At 47.9% G+C, this 19,033-nt stretch overlaps 1 protein-coding gene across 6 annotated transcripts in view; it reads right to left on the bottom strand.

The window, feature by feature from the left end:
- LOC110538892 (homeobox protein cut-like 1) overlaps window positions 1-19,033 on the bottom strand; it is a 265,307-nt gene that overhangs the window by 10,046 nt on the left and 236,228 nt on the right. For all 6 annotated transcript variants that reach the window (XM_036937497.1, XM_036937492.1, XM_036937496.1 and 3 more), the window contains 3 exons: window positions 7,167-7,466; window positions 2,485-2,673; window positions 149-452 (listed from right to left, as the gene is read on the bottom strand). In XM_036937497.1, coding sequence (XP_036793392.1) covers window positions 149-452; window positions 2,485-2,673; window positions 7,167-7,466 — 793 coding nt within the window. The remainder of the gene's footprint in view (window positions 1-148; window positions 453-2,484; window positions 2,674-7,166; window positions 7,467-19,033) is intronic.

The raw sequence follows: 19,033 nt of genomic DNA, 5'->3' as shown, positions 1-19,033 counted from the left end.
CAACATCCCTCAGTCAGACACAGACACATAGCTGGGAGTCTCTCACATCAACACAGAAAAAAGCAAGTATTTGGAATAAAATGAAAAACTATTTAGATCCAGATCTGCATCCATTCCCAGCCTTCTCCCCCTGGTTCTCTCCACCCACCTATAGTTGTGGAACCAGTTGATGACGGTGCTGGTTTTGAGATTGAGCTGTGACGCCAGCTCCTCAATGGTCTTGGGCGAGGGGTAGGGCTTCTGCTGGTAGGCCCTCTTCAGGGCCTCCTTCTCCTCGGGGGCCAGCACCACACGGGCCTTCTTCAGGTGCTGCTGGGGAGGCTGCTGCTGGTGCAGGTGGTGGCCGAGGCCGTGCTGGGGGCTGCCCCCCTGGCTGAAGTCTCCCCCTGACAGGCCACCACTGTCCGCCGTCTGGCTCTCGCTCACAGAGCTGTGGCGCCGCTTCATGTACGCTGGCGGGGAGAGATGGGAGGGCAAAGGGTTGAAAATATATGAGCCCTCTACAGAGAGAGATGGAAGGGTTAACTATAGTACGAGGATGCCATGTAAACTCCATGTAGACTTGCCTGACAGGGCTTTGAATTCCACTTTAAATTCACACAAGCAACATGACAACATGATATCTGTCCACAGCAACTGAAATACTACAGCATTCAACAAATGTGGATGTGATCTTTTATAAGGTTCACAGGTGTAGCTAAATACTCTAATACAAGAGTCACAAAATCAAAGATAAACATTGCCATCAGGGGGCAGTATTACCATACACATGCTCAGGAGACAGATTCCCCATCAGAAAGAACAATTGAAAGAGGAAATTGACTGTTCGACTCCTCTCGAGACCTGCTTGATACGTTTAAACATGTTCACATGGCATGTGTGACATGGAAGTAACAGATAAGTCACATTATGGACCAAAACATAAACATGATTTATGATACGTCTTCATATATATATATATATATATATATATATATATATAGCAGCAACACTTAATAATCTAAAACAAAAGGCTCCATGACTGTACATTTAATGCTAGCTTCAACATGCTAATGGTTAATGGCTATTGGCTAACCTGTTACCCTTTAGCTTGAGATGTATGACGAGTTTACTTAAGTGCTGATAGGTCAGCCTCGTTTTTTTTTTTTTTTTTACCTTCAAATTGGTTATAGTGAGGAGAGGACTGGGTTAGTGTTAAGCTTATCCAAGATAATCTGTGAAGGGGAAACAGAGTTTCCATTACGCCTTAATACCCATCCATATCAGCCGCTCTATCATTTGACCATACACTTTTAAGTGCTTTTAGACCTAACAAAAAGCACTATATAAAACACACATCATTATCATCATGCATACAGAGTGCAAAACCCCGTAGCCATAGCTGTGTTATGAGCAGAAGTCCCTGTCGCCTGGTCGGGGGTTTAGGCAGGGAAAAGAACATCCAGGCCGTAGTGTTAGCAGGCTAATGAGGAGTCTCCCTGCAGTTATCCTCCGTGCTTCGCTACGGTGACGCTACCCGAACACACTTCGCCAGACTGGGCTTTGACTCATAACCAGCCTAGCGTCAGCCCCAGCCCCAACGGAGGACCAATATATGCCACTTTTACCCCGGGAGAAGTGTTAATGGCCTAATCACTCCAAGAATGTTCACTTTGCTTATGGAGAAAGGGAGGGGGAGGAGGAGTGGAGAGCGGGAAGGGGAGAAAAGGGTGCTCTGATGAGTGCATTGGACTTTGAATAAGCAGGCCCCGGAGAGACTGGGGCCCGTCATGTCTGATGAGAGCGTTGACGTCTCGTGCCCAGATTGATCTCGACAGCGTTGAGAAACACATATCCCCCACCCCTCCGACACACACACACACGTCTCCACCCCCTTTTCTTTTTAACCAGGAGCACTGGGCATGTGCTGTTTGACTCGGCAGCCCGGGGACACATCTGGGCTATTAGAGGAGGAAAAAGAGCAATCAGAAATGCCTCCCCCCATGCTCTTCTTCCTCTCCGTCCCTCCTCCTTGTTCGCTAGCTCGTCCTCTCACTCCATCTCATTCTCTCTTGCCATCTTGTTTTACTTTATTCTCTCTACTTCAAGTCCCACAGAGTGTTTAGGACGGTTGCCTGGCGGCCTTGAGGGATGGTACACTCCCAGGGAGGGGTACAGGGACAGATGTTGGTGGGTAAAAACCATGGCCTATGGAGGTAGCTAGCTTGTAGCTACATCAGTGTTCTCTCTATCCTAGTCTCTGTCTTGAAAGCAAAGACATAGGACATGAAGGACAGACTCATGCCTAACTCTAAATCCCATCTAAGGACAACATGGCACAAATTCTGAGTGCCAGGCGGGGAAAATGCCATACTTTCCCTTGGCTTTAACCATTTTAGATTCAGATGTATAAAAGGATAAGGGGCTAGGTTACAGCGGTGAGGTAGGGAGGGAGGTAAAAATAAACAGAGAGATGGAGGAAAGAGGGAAGGAAAAAAGGAGTACCTTTCTTCTCCATGCGTTTCATGTCCATGAGTTTCTCCACGTTGCGTGGGTCCTGGAGCCAGAGCTGCATGCGGACGAAGGGCTCGCGTCCTTTCAGGCTGAGCTTGTGCCAGGGCTTGGGCCTCGCCAGCAGGTCAGACACCGAGCCCTGAGTCAGACCCAGGATGGTTTCCCCAAACAGACGCTGACCTGGGGGGAGGGGGGATCAGAAAGAGAGGAGGGGGTTAGATTCACAACTCAGAGAAGGACAGAGAGGACCGTCACTAGAAGACAACTAGAATCAGTAGACCACATCGCCTGAAGTATGGATAGAGCAATATTTGTAAGAATAATCATTTATAAAAAGGATGATAATTAGGGCATGACCCAGTTAACAACAAGCATTCATGTGTCCAGTTGTTTTTCATTTTATAGATTTTTTTGGTACTTTTACACCTTTTTGATATCCAAATGGAAGTTACAGTCTTGTCCCATCGCTGCAACTTGAGAGGTGAGGTGAAGGTCGAGAGCCATGCGCCCTGCGCCCTGCAAAACAAGACCCTGCCAAGCCGCACTGCTTCTTGACACACTGCGAGTTTAACCCAGAAGCCAGCTGCACCAATGTGTCGGAGGAAACACCGTACAACTGGCGACCGAAGTCAGCTTGCAGGCGTCCGACCCACCCCGCCACAAAAAGTTGCGAGAGTGCGATGGGACGAGGACAGCCCAGCTGGCCAAACCCTCCCCTAACCCGAACGATGCTGTGCCAATTGTGCGCTGCCTCATGGGTCTCCCGGTCACAGCCGGCTGTGACACAGGCTGGGATCAAAACCGGGTCTGTCGTGACACCTCAAGCCCTGCGATGCAGTGCCTTAGACCGCTGCGCCACTTGGGAGGCCCATGTGTTTTCTGAGGGTTAGGAGAATATTCCACTAATATCCCACCAAACACAAAATGTTCATTTATGTGTCCAAAGAAACATTTATTACACATCACGTCTTGTTACCTTTGCAGAGGCAATCAAGGCCCTGAGAACCACTGATCTATTCACAGCTCTTTGTCTGTTGGCAATGTTAGGGATACTCACACACACAGTTCTTTTAACATAGTGTTTTCAACTTCCATATGTGACATACATGATTACAGTAATTATCATTCAACATGTCCTCACCAGGGATTTGAACTCACAACCTCTAGGATCACGGTACTCTGATCTTCCTGCTATGCCACCATGTCCGTATCATGTATAAGTTCATCTAACTCTTCTCATCATTGATTTAGCCCATTTCAACATCTGAAGGACTTTCTGTATAGTTTTTTAAAGGTTGGTGGGGTATATTAACCTGTTTTAATTACTCTCCTGAATCACTATGATCAATAAATTATTTCCTTGAGTGTACTTTTAACAGAGCTGAGATTTATTTAAAAAAAGCATTTACCCTATTGCTTACGCCTGTCACGTTGTTAGGGGTTACTTCTGGACAGAGCCTAAATATACTGGCCCATCCTTTGTTGGCACAGTGGTTAGGGGTTCGATACCGACTAGGGGAGTCACCCTACTCTCACATTCTTTGCAATATATTTTAATGTCATATTGTATTCTGAGAACATTGCAACCACGTTCCATACTGAACAAAAATATAAACGCAGTCAATTTAAATAAATTCATTAGGCCCTAATCTATGGATTTCACATGACTGGGCAAGGGTGAAGCCATGGGTGGGTCTTGGAGGGCACAGACCCACCCACTGGGGAGCCAGGCCCACCAAATCAGAATTCGGTTTGGCCCACTAAAGAGCTTTATGTGTTGCGTGACAAAACTGCACATTTAAAGTGGCCTTTTATTGTCCCCAGCACAAGGTGCACCTGTGTAAAGATCATACTGTTTAATCAGATTCTTGATATGCCACACCTGTCAGGTGGATGGATTATCTTGGCAAAGGAGAAATGCTCAATAACAGGGATGTAAACAACATTTCTGGGACTTTTTATTTCAGCTCATGAAACATGGGACCAACACTTTACATGTTGAGTTTATATTTCTGTTCAGTGTAGATAAGTTCTGCTTGACTTTAAGGGAATTTGCTCCTAACTTTAACACCAAAACACGTTAAAAAGGTCATCTTAAGGTTTTTGCTAACATAGCTAGAATGCTCCCCTAACTAACATAAAACTGGACACTCAAATATTAGGGGAACTATACGGGTAACATTACAGGTAACATTACAAAAATGTTATCTGGAAAGCTATTGTCAACATTCAACTCACCTTTTTTTCATTTAGCTTGCTATTGGAATAAACTTGAATTCCACGCACGAACACGCATCAACATTACATGTCCTTTAAGTTTCCAAGGTACAGGGCAGGGCGGCATTGAAAACTTGCCATCAGAAGTTGGCAGCGTTTAGTCTGCTGCAACTGTGGCTGACTTCAATCAGAGAAGAGACAGTTTAAATAGTCTTTGACTTGCGTTTGAGTGCCTGAGTTGTTTTAAAGGCATTAAAAAAAGGTCTGGATTCACATAAATAAATAAAAAACAACAACCGAGGCCTCTCTCTCGGTTCGCAGCATAAACATTCACCACAGCAGAACCTCAGGTTCTTGAAAGGCTTCAAAGCTGGCGAGCTCTCACACAGAGCGCTGCGGAGCTACATTTCCCCACACTATGTCCCAGGGGACCCCTCAAACATGCCTTTGGCAGCGAGGAGGGAGGGTGGTGTTGCTCTTCACTGTGCTTCTCACAGTGTTTCATGCTGGGGAGCTGAGCGTTGGGGCAGCTGAACAAACGCAGGCAGGCAGCGTGGCGGTGAGAGAGAGAGGCAGAGATGTGAAGCGCTACTGAAAGGCGCTGGGATTTGGGGAGCAGCTCCTCTAAAGGGAAGAGAAGTGGATGAGTAGACAGCATAAGGCTGGGAGACAGAACAGGTGACGCTAGTCCCGCTGAGAGAATCTCTTGGGGTATGTGCGTGTGCGTGATGCACGGAGATGGAAGGGCTGCTTCACAATTTCCTTCTCTCACTGACTCCGACAGGGCTTTGTTTTGCACCGAACACACACTCTCTCTTATAGTACACACACACACACACACACACACACACACACACACACCTCAAGCCCTGTTCTTATTGCAATTGGATGCAGTGATGCACACAGCAGCCCTGTGGAGCTCAGCCTGTGTATGAAAGTAAAGTCAAGTACAAGGGTGAACTTGTTCATCTATTCTTAATGAACCATTAAGGTCTAAATCAAATCACACAATTCCAATGCCATAAATCAAAGGACCTAAGAAAATACATTATTGACCACCAGCTAGATTTGGGTACAAGCAGCAGGCGCAAACATGTTCATTGAGAGGCATCCTTTGTGCCCATATTTCCTAAAACGTGTGCGAAACAAAAATCACAATGATTGGCCACATTTGCACGCACCACTTCGAGTCCTATAAAAAATGATTTGGCTGTGTGCATCATGTGTCGGTGTGAATCTCAAAACATGTGAATTACAAAGAAGAAGAAATCATGCTCCTAAATCACCCAACAGAGTGCCACACCAAAATGGATACCTACATTGTTGATTGCCTTACCGATATCAAGGAGTGAACTATATAAGGTAGAAGAGTGACTAGGCTATACACATTACTATTTGTATTACCTTTAAATATTCAGGTGAGGAAGTGAAAAAATTGCATTTTACATCAACCCAGCCAAGAGGGTGCAGTGCTACAGTAGTTGACAGACATGGGAGTTTGGCTGAAGGGAGCTGCTAAATGACACCATCCATCACTGGCCCTGGCCGCCTCACTGCCCTGACAGGGGAGAGGAGGAGGAGGTGAGCTGTGGCTAGGTCTAGGGAACAGATGGAGGGAGCTCTTCTCTGTGGGGCTAATTGAGAGGTCTGGGAACGAGGTGGAGCGCAGCCCTATGACAACCAGGCTTTGTCCCAATATTAATCTGGCTAGTATCATCTGATAGTATCGACCATACTGTAACTCAATGTTCAACAGATAAGTGACCCACGTTATCCAACTGGCTCAGAGGCTAGCCAGGAAACACTTAGTCTTTAAGCACGACCAGGACAGTGTGGACACTGTGCTCTCTGTTCCTTTGCTGTGTGAGTTGATAGTTGGGCTGGTTAATTTTAGCCGAGGGAACGACTAACGAGCTAGCTGGCCAGCTTGAGGAACATGGCAACTGGTTTATTCCTGTCTGCCTTGGCAGCCCAGTATGACGCTGGTGTGGGGTAAAGAGCATTTCCCCATTCTGGAGTGGAGATACTGCGTACAATGATGACACATGCACCGAACCCAGCACAACCTTATTAGTTTAATGTGTTGTAACTCTAATCTAAACAAATTATTATTAGTCAGTGGGAGGGGAGAAAAGCTTGTTAGGAGTTTGTGCTTCTTGGTGAGGAGTACACAGTAGCATTGGCACAATGTAACAATCGCTCCTCACCTCTCCACTGCGATAGCTCATGTGTGGTCACTGGTGAATGCTCTGGCACAAAATGGCTGCCGTGGCATCACCCAGGTGGGTGCTAGACACATTAATAGCAGACGAGGTGAATAAGGCGAGTTGCGCAACTCGGGGGAGAAGGGGGGGAACTGAATGCTTTGTTGTGCTGATCAATTGGAAAAGAAGACTTGAAGAAGTGACTGTTGAAAGACAAGACCAGAGTGGTATGATAACGCCACTCCAACTCACCAAGGTTGTTGTCGGTCAGCACCTCCTTGACCTTCTTGGTGATGACATAGGTGTCCAGCTCTGGGGACATGGCCACCATCTCCTGGATGCTGAGACCTGAGTGGCCGGGGACGGGCAGTGGCGTGCCGGGCTGGGACTCAGAGGGCTCGCTGGGCTCCCTGAGGGGGACCTGGGATGATCCTCCTCCACATCCCCCTCCTCCTCCCCCCTGCTCCCCAAGGCTCTTCACGGACTCCTCGGCTGAGCTGAGGGGGGACTCCGGGGCCGGGCTGCAGCTGGCTGAGGTCTTTGGGGTGTTTTCTGTGGAGACATGAGAGAAAGAACCAACGGTCAGAGAGAGACAGGCAGTTAAAAACAGACAACTACATTTTTTGGGGGACACTCAAAATTTGCACATTTCAATAGCAACACAACAAACACAAAAATGTATATTCAAAATTTAAACCCTTAGGAGGGGGGACTCTCAATCTGCAATTGATTGAATTGGGACCCAAGTTATTCTCTAATCACAAGCAACTCAGTACAATTAGGTTTTTACTGTATTTCCAACAACTACATTAGTGCCCCTACAACATTAGTACTCATTCTGTCTATCAGCTAGTCTCTAGCTAACTCTATGGGCTACATGTACTCTGCTCCAATGCTCCGTCAAACAAGCAGTCATTCCAGCATGCACACACAGACAGAATGATTGGCGCTAACTTGTCGCTGTGATTCTGTCATCTCCACCAGCTCCCCCTCCCACTCCCCTCCCTCTACCCAATGGCTGTGTGATGGCCCATTGCACGGACAATCAACTCTCCCCATGAGACAGCAGTCTGTCAGATATGAACAGAGAGGGGGGGGAGAGAGAGAGAGAGTGAGAGTGAGAGAGAGAGAACGTGGAGCAGTTGAGTAGAAAATCACTGCATGTGCAATTTTCTTCCTCTGCGCCTCAGTAGGAAAAGTGCACGTTGAGTTGCATTGACAGGAAGGCGCCTGTCAGTAGATCAGATACGTGTGTACGTGTTGGCTGTATGCATTCTGAGTGAGATTTATGATTCTGCTCAAGCAGCGTGCTTTACAGTAAATCAACTTGAACACAAAACATCTGATGTGAATTAAAATGGACTTGTCTGTCACATTTCAGAGCTGATGAGGTGAGCATGTCCAACACGCTCGTCTTGGCACTCCTAGGCCCGTGACTACAAAAAGGAAGGACGTTGTGTACCCTGACGTGTGTGTAGCTAGAGTTGAAGTCGGAAGTTTACATACACCTTAGCCAAATACATTTTAACTCAGTTTTTCACAATTCCTGACATTTAATCCTCGTAAAAATTCCCTGTTTTAGGTCAGTTAGGATCACCACTTTAATTTAAGAATGTGAAATGTCTGAATAATAGTAGAGAGAATGATTTATTTCATTTTATTTCTTTCACATTCACAGTGGGTCAAAATATTACATACACTCAATTAGTATTTGGTAGAGTTGCCTTTAAATTGTTTAACTTGGGTCAAACCTTTTGGGTAGCCTTTCACAAGTTTCCCACAATAAGCCGGGTGAATTTTGTCCCATTCCTCCTGACAGAGCTGGTGTAACTGAGTCAGGTTTGTAGGCCTCCTTGCTCACACACGCTTTTTCAGTTCTGCCCACACATTTTCTATAGGGTGAGGTCAGGGCTTTGTGATGGCCACTCCAATACCTTGACTTTGTTGTCCTTAAGCCATTTTGACACAACTTTGGAAGTATGCTTGGGGTCATTGTCCATTTGGAAGACTCATTTGCGACCAAGCTTTAACTTCCTGACTGATGTCTTGAGATGTTACTTCAATATCCACATAATTTTTCATCCTCATAATGCCATCTATTTTGTGAAGTGCACAAGTCCCTCCTGCAGCAAAGCACCCCCACAAACGTGCCTCACGGTTGGGATGGTGTTCTTCGGCTTGCAAGCCTCCCCCTTTTCCCTCCAAACATAACAATGGTTATTATGGCCAAACAGTTCTATTTTTGTTTCATCAGACCAGAGGACATTTCTCCAAAAAGTACGATTGTTGTCCCCATGTGCAGTTGCAAACCATATTCTGGCTTTTTTATAGCGGTTTTGGAGCAGTGGCTTCTTCCTTGCTGAGCGGCCTTTCAGGTTATGTCGATATTGGACTCGTTTTACTGTGGATATAGATACTTTTGTACCCGTTTCCTCCAGCATCTTCACAAGGTCCTTTGCTGTTGTTCTGGGATTGATTTGCACTTTTCGCACCAAAGTACAATCATCTCTAGGAGACAGAACGAGTCTCCTTCCTGAGCGGTATGACGGCTGCATGGTCCCATGGTGTTTATACTTGCGTACTATTGTTTGTACAGATGAACGTGGTACCTTCAGGCGTTTGGAAATTGTTCCTAAGGATGAACCAGACTTGTGGAGGTCTACAATTTTTTTCTGAGGTCTTGGCTGATTTCTTTTGAATTTCCTATGATGTCAAGCAAAGAGGCACTGAGTTTGAAGGTCAGCCTTGAAATATATCTACAGGTACACCTCCAATTGACTCAAATGATGTCAATTAGGCTATCAGAAGCTTCTAAAGCCATAACATAATTTTCGGGAATTTTCCAAGCTGTTTAAATGAACAGTCAACTTAGTGTATGTAAACTTCTGACCCACTGGAATTGTGATACAGTGAATTATAAGTGAAATAATCTGTCTGTAAACAATTGTTGGAAAAATTACTTGTGTCAAAACTATAGTTTGTTAACAAGAAATTTGTGGAGTGGTTGAAAAACGAGTTTTAATGACTCCAACTTAAGTGCATGTAAACTTCTGACTTCAACTGTATATGTGTGTGTGTGCGATACTAGGACTTTCTCCTGTCCTGCTCTGTGGAGAGGGTAGCGGATAGAGCAGACAGACATAGTCCTACAGTGAGAGGGGTATCCTACACTACATTGTGCCTGGCTGCCAGCACAGCACAGGAGGGACAAGTCATCAGTTATCCCCAGCCGAGGTCAGGAGGAAGGCTTCAGTTGTTTGCTAAAATGATTTCTGAAGTCTGGGAAAACAATTACTGAGGGTGCGTGTGCATGTTATGCGTATTTGTGTGAGGGTATGTGCATGAGCTGTGTGTCTCTGTGTGTGCGCGGCTGGCTGCGGCCCTAAAGTGAGCAGCCGAGGGGAGCCGTCACTAGTGATTACCTCCCTGCCGTGCTGGGGGAAACAGCTGAGGGGGGAGTATGTGGGTGTGTGTCTGGGTGTGTGGAGGAGGGAAGCAGTCAGCTCGCATCTCCCGCCCGGCTTGCTAAACCTACTGGTGACATTTTATCTGGCAGCGTGGCGCGAGGGGGACGAGAGGGGGACAGAGGAGGGAGGGAGGGGACTGGGATGGGTGGGGTTCTCCACATGACAGGTTGTCCTGTGACATGGTGCCAGTGACCCACAGCCCAGCCATGTCAGTACCGCAGTGGCCCCCAGGGGGACATTGCACTGGGGGAGGGAGGGAGGGAGGGAGGGAGGGAGGGAGGGAGGGAGGGAGGGAGGGAGGGAGGGAGGGGAGGAAAGAGGGGGCAATGTTTTCTGCTTTCCCTCACAGGGCATTCTGTTTTGTCTTCACGCCAGAAGATGGATTGATAGTAGAGCGGATGAGGGAGAGAGCGAAAGAGAGAGATAGCTGCATCTGGACGTACAGCTGCCTGCTGCTTTTAACTCTGACACTGGTGACACTAAAAATACCTAAAACGGCTTTCGCTGGCTTTTAGATAAACACATTACTCCATGACTGGCCCTGTTCAACTGCAACCAAAGGCTTTTAGTTCCAAAGATACTGTACCGTGGCACCAATTTAAATACCAATGTATGCCTACACTAGATATATATATACACATTTGCATATGCAAATGCAGCACTACATTTCGCTCCAAACTACATTTTTAGATCAAATATCTGTATGAGGTAACACTCAACTTCAATATACGGACAAAGCGTTTGGAAATAACGTTGAACATGCAACACGGTAGTCATATGACCCTTGGTTAGTGTCCGGGATAAAGCTGGCACCGGTATAAACAGTGTGCCTTCATGTTTCCCTTCCCAGTGAATCTATCTGTGTTCCTGACAGAGTGAGGGCATGTTAGCGCTGAGGGGAAAGGATGAGCAGAGACATGAGGGGGAAGGGAACACTTCACCTTACACACACACACACACACTCTCTCTCTCTCTCAGGGGCACCTGGAGGGTGTGTACTCTGTATGTAGCTTCCACACACACCTCTGGGGAGGGCTACTTATAGCTGGGCAAACTGTGCTGTGTTCTAATGAGGGGCAGTGAGGACATTATATGTGCTGGGTGAAGAGCATACACTAACACACTAACATACTCCTACACAATGAGGTATAAACTAATACAATATGGCCTTGTGTTAGTTTTAAAAGCTTTTGATCACTTTTCACAGCTTTTAGAGGGTACTTTTACAGTGCTCCCACAGTGATTTTACAGTCCATTCCATATGCGTTCCTGAGAATACATTTGGATGAAGTAAATAAACAATGGAGCTGTCTCTCCCTCCATCTCTTTCTCTTCCATCCATCTGGGCTGTCCTATTTAACAGGGCTGTGTGGTCTCCCCTCGGCCAGAGCTCAAAGACACAGATTGGGACAATGTCCTGTGATAGATGCATTATGGGCTTCTAAAGCCTGGCCCATTACACCGGCTAGTCACATATTCCACCAAATGGAACTTTTTTTAACACACTTTAGGCCCCACTGCCGTGATTGCCTTAGAGTCTGTGTGTTTGTGTGTGAGAATGTGTGTGCGATTAAGTGTTTTTATTATGTTTGTCTGTGGGTGTATCTATTGGGGAGAGTGTGTCTATGTGTGTGAGACAGAATACGAATCAGTGTATGGGTTTCTCCTCTTATTCCAGGAAATGCCTTCCCCTCCCCTGCCTCCCCTGCCCTCCCTGCCCTGTCTATCTCCCCTGCCCTCCCTGCCCTGGCTGCCTCCCCTCCCCTCCCCTGCCCTGTCTGCCTCCCCTGCCCTGCCCCGTCTGCCTCCCCTGCCCTGCCCCGTCTGCCTCCCCTGCCCTGCCCCGTCTGCCTCCCCTGCCCTGCCCCGTCTGCCTCCCCTGCCCTGCCCCGTCTGCCTCCCCTGCCCTGCCCCGTCTGCCTCCCCTGCCCCGTCTGCCTCCCCTGCCCCGTCTGCCTCCCCTGCCCCGTCTGCCTCCCCTGCCCCGTCTGCCTCCCCTGCCCCGTCTGCCTCCCCTGCCCCGTCTGCCTCCTCTGCCCCGTCCGCCTCCCCTGCCCCGTCCACCTCCCCTGCCCCGTCCACCTCCCCTGCCCTGTCCGCCTGCCTGCACTGTCTGCCTCCCCTGCCACGTCTCCCCCCCCCCGTCTGCATCCCCTGCCCTGCCCCGCCTGCCTCCCCTGCCCCGTCTGCCTCCCCTGCCCTGCACTGCACTGTCTGCCTCCCCTGCCCTGCACTGCACTGTCTGCCTCCCCTGCCCTGCACTGTCTGCCACCCCTGCCCCCCCTGCCCTGTCTGTCTGCCTCCCCTGCCCTGTCTGTCTGCCTCCCCTGCCCTGTCTGTCTGCCTCCCCTGCCCTGTCTGTCTGCCTCCCCTGCCCTGCCCCGTCTGCCTCCCCTGTCCCGTCTGCCTCCCCTGCCCTGTCCACCTCCCCTGCCCTGTCCGCCTGCCTGCACTGTCTGCCTCCCCTGCCACGTCTGCCCCCCCTGCCTGCCTCCCCTGCCACGTCTCCCCCCCCCCCCGTCTGCATCCCCTGCCCTGCCCCGTCTGCCTCCCCTGCCCCGTCTGCCTCCCCTGCCCTGCACTGCACTGTCTGCCTCCCCTGCCCTGCACTGCACTGTCTGCCTCCCCTGCCCTGCACTGTCTGCCACCCCTGCCCCCCCTGCCCTGTCTGTCTGCCTCCCCTGCCCTGTCTGTCTGCCTCCCCTCCCCTGCCCTGTCTGTCTGCCTCCCCTGCCCTGTCTGTCTGCCTCCCCCCTGTCCTGTCTGCCTCCCCCCTGTCCTGTCTGCCTCCCCCCTGTCCTGTCTGCCTCCCCTGTCCTGTCTGCCTCCCCTGTCCCTGTCTGCCTCCCCTGTCCCTGTCTGCCTCCCCTGCCCTGTCTGCCTGCCCTGCTCCATATCTAACAAGTGTCCCATTAAACCCCATCCCAAGAACATCATGTACTTTGACATTTTCTGGCCAGCCCTGGATTAAGCAGACAGACATGTAAATGTCAGCTTGCCTATCTAATCTACGGGCCCATTTTAAAAGCCATTAATTTCTGATCTTCTCTCCCTCTCTCTCTCTCTCCCTCCCTCCCTCTCTCTCTCTCTCTCTCTCTCTCTTTCCCTTTCTCCCTCCCTGCGTTCCCGATCTCCCTCTCTGGTTCTAAAGTCATCTCTTTAATCTATACATTGTCGTGGCTAATTTGTGGTGAAAATGATGGAGAAAGGATACTTAATGTAGGACAGCCAGTAAATGTAATTCATCATGCCTCCGCCCCGGTGCCGACAGAGAGGGGTGTGTGTGTATATATGGAAGAGGTGGGGGTGATGTAGCCCTGCACAGCAGAGAGGCTGTGTGTGTGTGTGTGTTTATAAGTGGGTGTGCGTGCGTGCGCGTCCGCGACGGGGTCTGTCTGGGAAGAGAGAGCGTAGAGAGGGGGGGGGGGGGGGGGGGGGGGGGTCTGTCTGGGAGGATAGAGCGTAGAGGAGGAGGGGGGGGGCTCAAAGTAATTATCATACATCAGTGTTCTGATGCTGTAATTGATTATAACAGCTGCGGGAGGCCCTCGGGAGAGAGAGCGCCAACTCCCCCACAACGCCCTCCCTCCTCATCCTGATCCCCCCCATTCCCCTTTGCCTCCCCCTCATCCCTGGCCTGTGTGTGTTTGTCATCGAGCTGCTTCCCCTTCTCTCATCTAGAAGGTGTGACAGCTCTGGAAACGGGGCATGGCGCTCCCTCACATTAGACACTCATTAAGAGGCGTGGCTGACTATCCTCTGGTGCCACTTCATCACCACAAATGAGCTGACGTCAGCTTAGCTAGCGCTGGCACGCTATAAAAAGATCAACCTTTACCAGATCCAGAGTGTATGAAGTGCGTACATGCTGGTGGTGCATATGTGGATGGAATGGAAATATTGATCCATTTTGTGTATCTATAGATGTATCAGTGAGATATGGTTCTACAGATACTGTGGATTGGTGGGGCAGTGTATGGTCTTTTTCTAAGATTGGGTAAATTAAGTCCGGTTTAGTCAAAGTCCAAAAACCATTCACTGTCAGTCATTATTGCGGCTATGATATGTTTTTACACAGGACGAGTCCAGACACACACAAACACACACACAAACACACACACAAACACACACACAAACACACACACAAACACACACACAAACACACACACCAGGCTGGCTAAGCTCATGTCGCGTCCGCTCGCCGTCATGTGGAGCGGGTCGCTGTGTGTTGCTCAGCAGAGAGCTGCCATGACGACTCCAGATCTACCCAGACACACTGGGCACTGCAGCATTCTGGGAAAGTAATCTCACTGTCTGTCTGGAAGACTCCCCGAGGTGACCGGCCAGACAAAACAGCAACGGTCGGGAAAAGAGCTCGCAAGTTCAAAAGAGGCTTAGATATTGAACGGAAAGAGTTCTCTCTTATCTTTACCAACACTTCAAACACTTTCTTCATTGCCTCCTAACCTAGTTTGAAAAGCCACGAAGACTTTGCATAAAAAAAGCTCATCATCTTCGTTAAAAACCCCAGTGCCATTTTAACTGATCTACCTCGGGTCGGCGATGCAAAAGAGGCCCCAAATTTGATTAGACAGTAGCTTTATTCGCATCAACCTGGGGACAATAACAACACCAACACGGTGGCTGGCAACAACAATGTCCTTGGGTCTTCCTGGCTGTCTTTTAGCAGTCATCACTTCCCTAGCGCCCACTCTTTAATTAGCTAGTCATAATTAGAATCCCTGTGGTCGCTAGCTCCAGCTCCGACCAGTCCGGGACTCACTAGCTCAGACGGGACGGCGGCGTTACCCATAAACCCCCTCACCCTAGGACATACGTTATCACGCTTTGGCTAATGAGAAATTAGTGGAGGCCACAGGCCTTTGATTTCAATGGTGTTGCTAAGTCTTGCACTAGTCCTTTTAATGTTGTATCGAAATTAGACTGTTTATTGAATCTAGATGAAATTATTTTTTCTGTTTGATAAAGATGAATTTTAGGTTAGTTTTAAAGAATCTGGGTAAGAGGCATCGGTTTCTTTCAGTTCTGAAAGCAGACTTGGATCAGCTCTTCCTGAGCCAGTCCAAACCTTAACCAATCAGTTCCTGGGACAGTTTTTTGCATAGAAATTGAGACTGGGAACAAGGAGAGTTTGAGAGTGAGTTAGAAAGGCAACAGAGAAAGCGTACGGTATGTGGTGTGTGCGTGTACAGTATGTATGCGAGTAGGTATGTGTGTGTGTACAGTATGTATGCGAGTAGGTATGTGGTGTGTGTGCGTGTACAGTATGTATGCGAGTAGGTATGTGGTGTGTGTGCGTGTACAGTATGTATGCGAGTAGGTATGTGGTGTGTGCATGTACAGTATGTATGCGAGTAGGTATGTGTGTGTGTACAGTATGTATGCGAGTAGGTATGTGGTGTGTGCATGTACAGTATGTATGCGAGTAGGTATGTGTGTGTGTACAGTATGTATGCGAGTAGGTATGTGTGTGTGTACAGTATGTATGCGAGTAGGTATGTGTGTGTACAGTATGTATGCGAGTAGGTATGTGGTGTGTGCATGTACAGTATGTATGCGAGTAGGTATGTGGTGTGTGCATGTACAGTATGTATGCGAGTAGGTATGTGTGTGTGTACAGTATGTATGCGAGTAGGTATGTGTGTGTGTACAGTATGTATGCGAGTAGGTATGTGTGTGTGTACAGTATGTATGCGAGTAGGTATGTGGTGTGTGCGTGTACAGTATGTATGCGAGTAGGTATGTAGTGTGTGCATGTACAGTATGTATGCGAGTAGGTATGTGTGTGTGTACAGTATGTATGCGAGTAGGTATGTGTGTGTGTACAGTATGTATGCGAGTAGGTATGTGGTGTGTGCGTGTACAGTATGTATGCGAGTAGGTATGTGGTGTGAGCGTGTACAGTATGTATGCAAGTAGGTATGTGGTGTGCGCGTGTACAATATGTATGCGAGTAGGTATGTGGTGTGTGCGTGTACAGTATGTATGCAAGTAGGTATGAGGTGTGCGCGTGTACAATATGTATGCGAGTAGGTATGTGTGTGTGCGCGTGTACAGTATGTATGCGAGTAGGTATGTGTGTGTGTGTGCGCGTGTACAGTATGTATGCGAGTAGGTATGTGTGTGTGTGTGCGCGTGTACAGTATGTGTGTGTGTGCGTGTACAGTATGTATGCGAGTAGGTATGTGTGCGTGTGCAGTATGTATGCGAGTAGGTATGTGTGTGTGTACAGTATGTATGTGGTGTGTGCGTGTACAGTATGTATGCGAGTAGGTATGTGGTGTGTGCATGTACAGTATGTATGCGAGTAGGTATGTGTGTGTGTACAGTATGTATGCGAGTAGGTATGTGTGCGTGTACAGTATGTATGTGGTGTGTGCGTGTACAGTATGTATGCGAGTAGGTATGTGGTGTGTGCATGTACAGTATGTATGCGAGTAGGTATGTGGTGTGTGTGCGTGTACAGCATGTATGCGAGTAGGTATGTGGTGTGTGCGTGTACAGTATGTATGCGAGTAGGTATGTGGTGTGTGCATGTACAGTATGTATGCAAGTAGGTATGTGGTGTGTGTGCGTGTACAGCATGTATGCGAGTAGGTATGTGTGTGTGTACAGTATGTATGTGGTGTGTGCGTGTACAGTATGTATGCGAGTAGGTATGTGGTGTGTGTGCGTGTACAGTATGTATGCGAGTAGGTATGTGGTGTGTGTGCGTGTACAGTATGTATGCGAGTAGGTATGTGGTGTGTGTGCGTGTACAGTATGTATGCGAGTAGGTATGTGTGTGTGTACAGTATGTATGTGATGTGTGCGTGTACAGTATGTATGCGAGTAGGTATGTGGTGTGTGTGCGTGTACAGCATGTATGCGAGTAGGTATGTGGTGTGTGTGCGTGTACAGTATGTATGCGAGTAGGTATGTGGTGTGTGACGGTGGTGTCAGGAGGTGGACACAGACAGATGACCGTGGGGGAGACCTGACGGACAAGTTCACACACACCCCTGGCTGATGGATGAGTCCCTCTCTGTGCTTAAGCCCAATGCTCCAGACAGAGAATAAAAGCTAGAAAAGATTTTCATTTCAATACAAGGACAGCAGCCGGGGAGAATTTAATCGGTGGGCAAGGACAGAGGCTCTCCCTGCTCTCAGCGGCCATCAATCAGATCCCACACTGGGACACACACACAGGCTACGAAGCGACTGTGAGTGAAGAGTCAAATATTCCTAACATTTCCACAGCCTAATTGTAGCCTAACCAATATCCTAATGGAGATTCAACGAAAAGAAAAATCTGACATTGACATCAAGGGTGGGTGGCATTTTTTGTATTCAAATTTATTGGAAAGACTGCTAAACTATTTCCACCTGGCCCACAGCGTTGTGGCGTACTTACAGTACAATGCCCTTTCACTCCATGTTCCACCAGACGCTTCTTTCAATTGTTATTATCTGTTCGCTAACATTACACAAGTAAATGGAATAAATAAAACAAATGAATTAAATAGATTAGGTCTTGAAAATATGTGAAACCTTTTTTTGAGTTGTATGTTATCTGTGCCTCGTAGCCGAGGCTATATGACAGTGCCATCAACTTGTTTACTTAGCAGACACCACTTGCTGCCTATATTCAGGCAACACATATATTTTAAGAAAATCATGGAATATAAATGAACATTTTAAATTCACTTAGAATAAAAACCTTAGTGTAACAATTTTATTAAGTAATATGTCACAGTAAAGTTACAGCTTCTTCTGACCAAGTAGAAACAAAAAAACAAGTGTATTTTTTGGATGTGCGTGTGCAGGACAGAGGAATAGCAATTCTTACACTATTGTTCTAAATGTAATCACCCTCTTCCTCTTCATTCAGTTAATTCAAATTCAATTGTGAAGTCGTGGACAATTATACGTTTCTATTTGGTTTATATCGCCCATTCATTCGGTGAGAGATACCGTAGCGCCTTGAGACCAACACTTTACACTGTACCCAAAAGCATAATAGCGCTCTAACTCCCTCTTGTGGTGGACTGGAGCAATGAAGCAGTGATGCAGGGTACCGTACTAAACCACAAATTACCTTTAAGTCCCGCGGCAACATCTCAAAACGTTTAATTGAGGAACCACTCTAGGTGGATGTATGCACACACACAGGCATGAAGAACCACTGTTCATTCAGGAACCACTGTAGGTGGATGAATGCACACACACGGGCATGAAGAACCACTGTTCATTCAGGAACCACTGTAGGTGGATGTATGCACACACACGGGCATGAAGAACCACTGTTCATTCAGGAACCACTGTAGGTGGATGTATGCACACACACGGGCATGAAGAACCACTGTTCATTCAGGAACCACTGTAGGTGGATGAATGCACACACACGGGCATGAAGAACCACTGTTCATTCAGGAACCACTGTAGGTGGATGTATGCACACACACGGGCATGAAGAACCACTGTTCATTCAGGAACCACTCTAGGTGGATGTATGCACACACACGGGCATGAAGAACCACTGTTCATTCAGGAACCACTGTAGGTGGATGTATGCACACACACTGGCATGAAGAACCACTGTTCATTCAGGAACCACTGTAGGTGGATGTAAGCACACACACGGGCATGAAC

Source organism: Oncorhynchus mykiss, chromosome 12 (assembly GCF_013265735.2).
Source record: "Oncorhynchus mykiss isolate Arlee chromosome 12, USDA_OmykA_1.1, whole genome shotgun sequence".
NCBI classification, from domain to species: Eukaryota; Metazoa; Chordata; class Actinopteri; order Salmoniformes; family Salmonidae; genus Oncorhynchus; species Oncorhynchus mykiss.
This window is presented reverse-complemented; position numbering and strand designations above follow the sequence as displayed.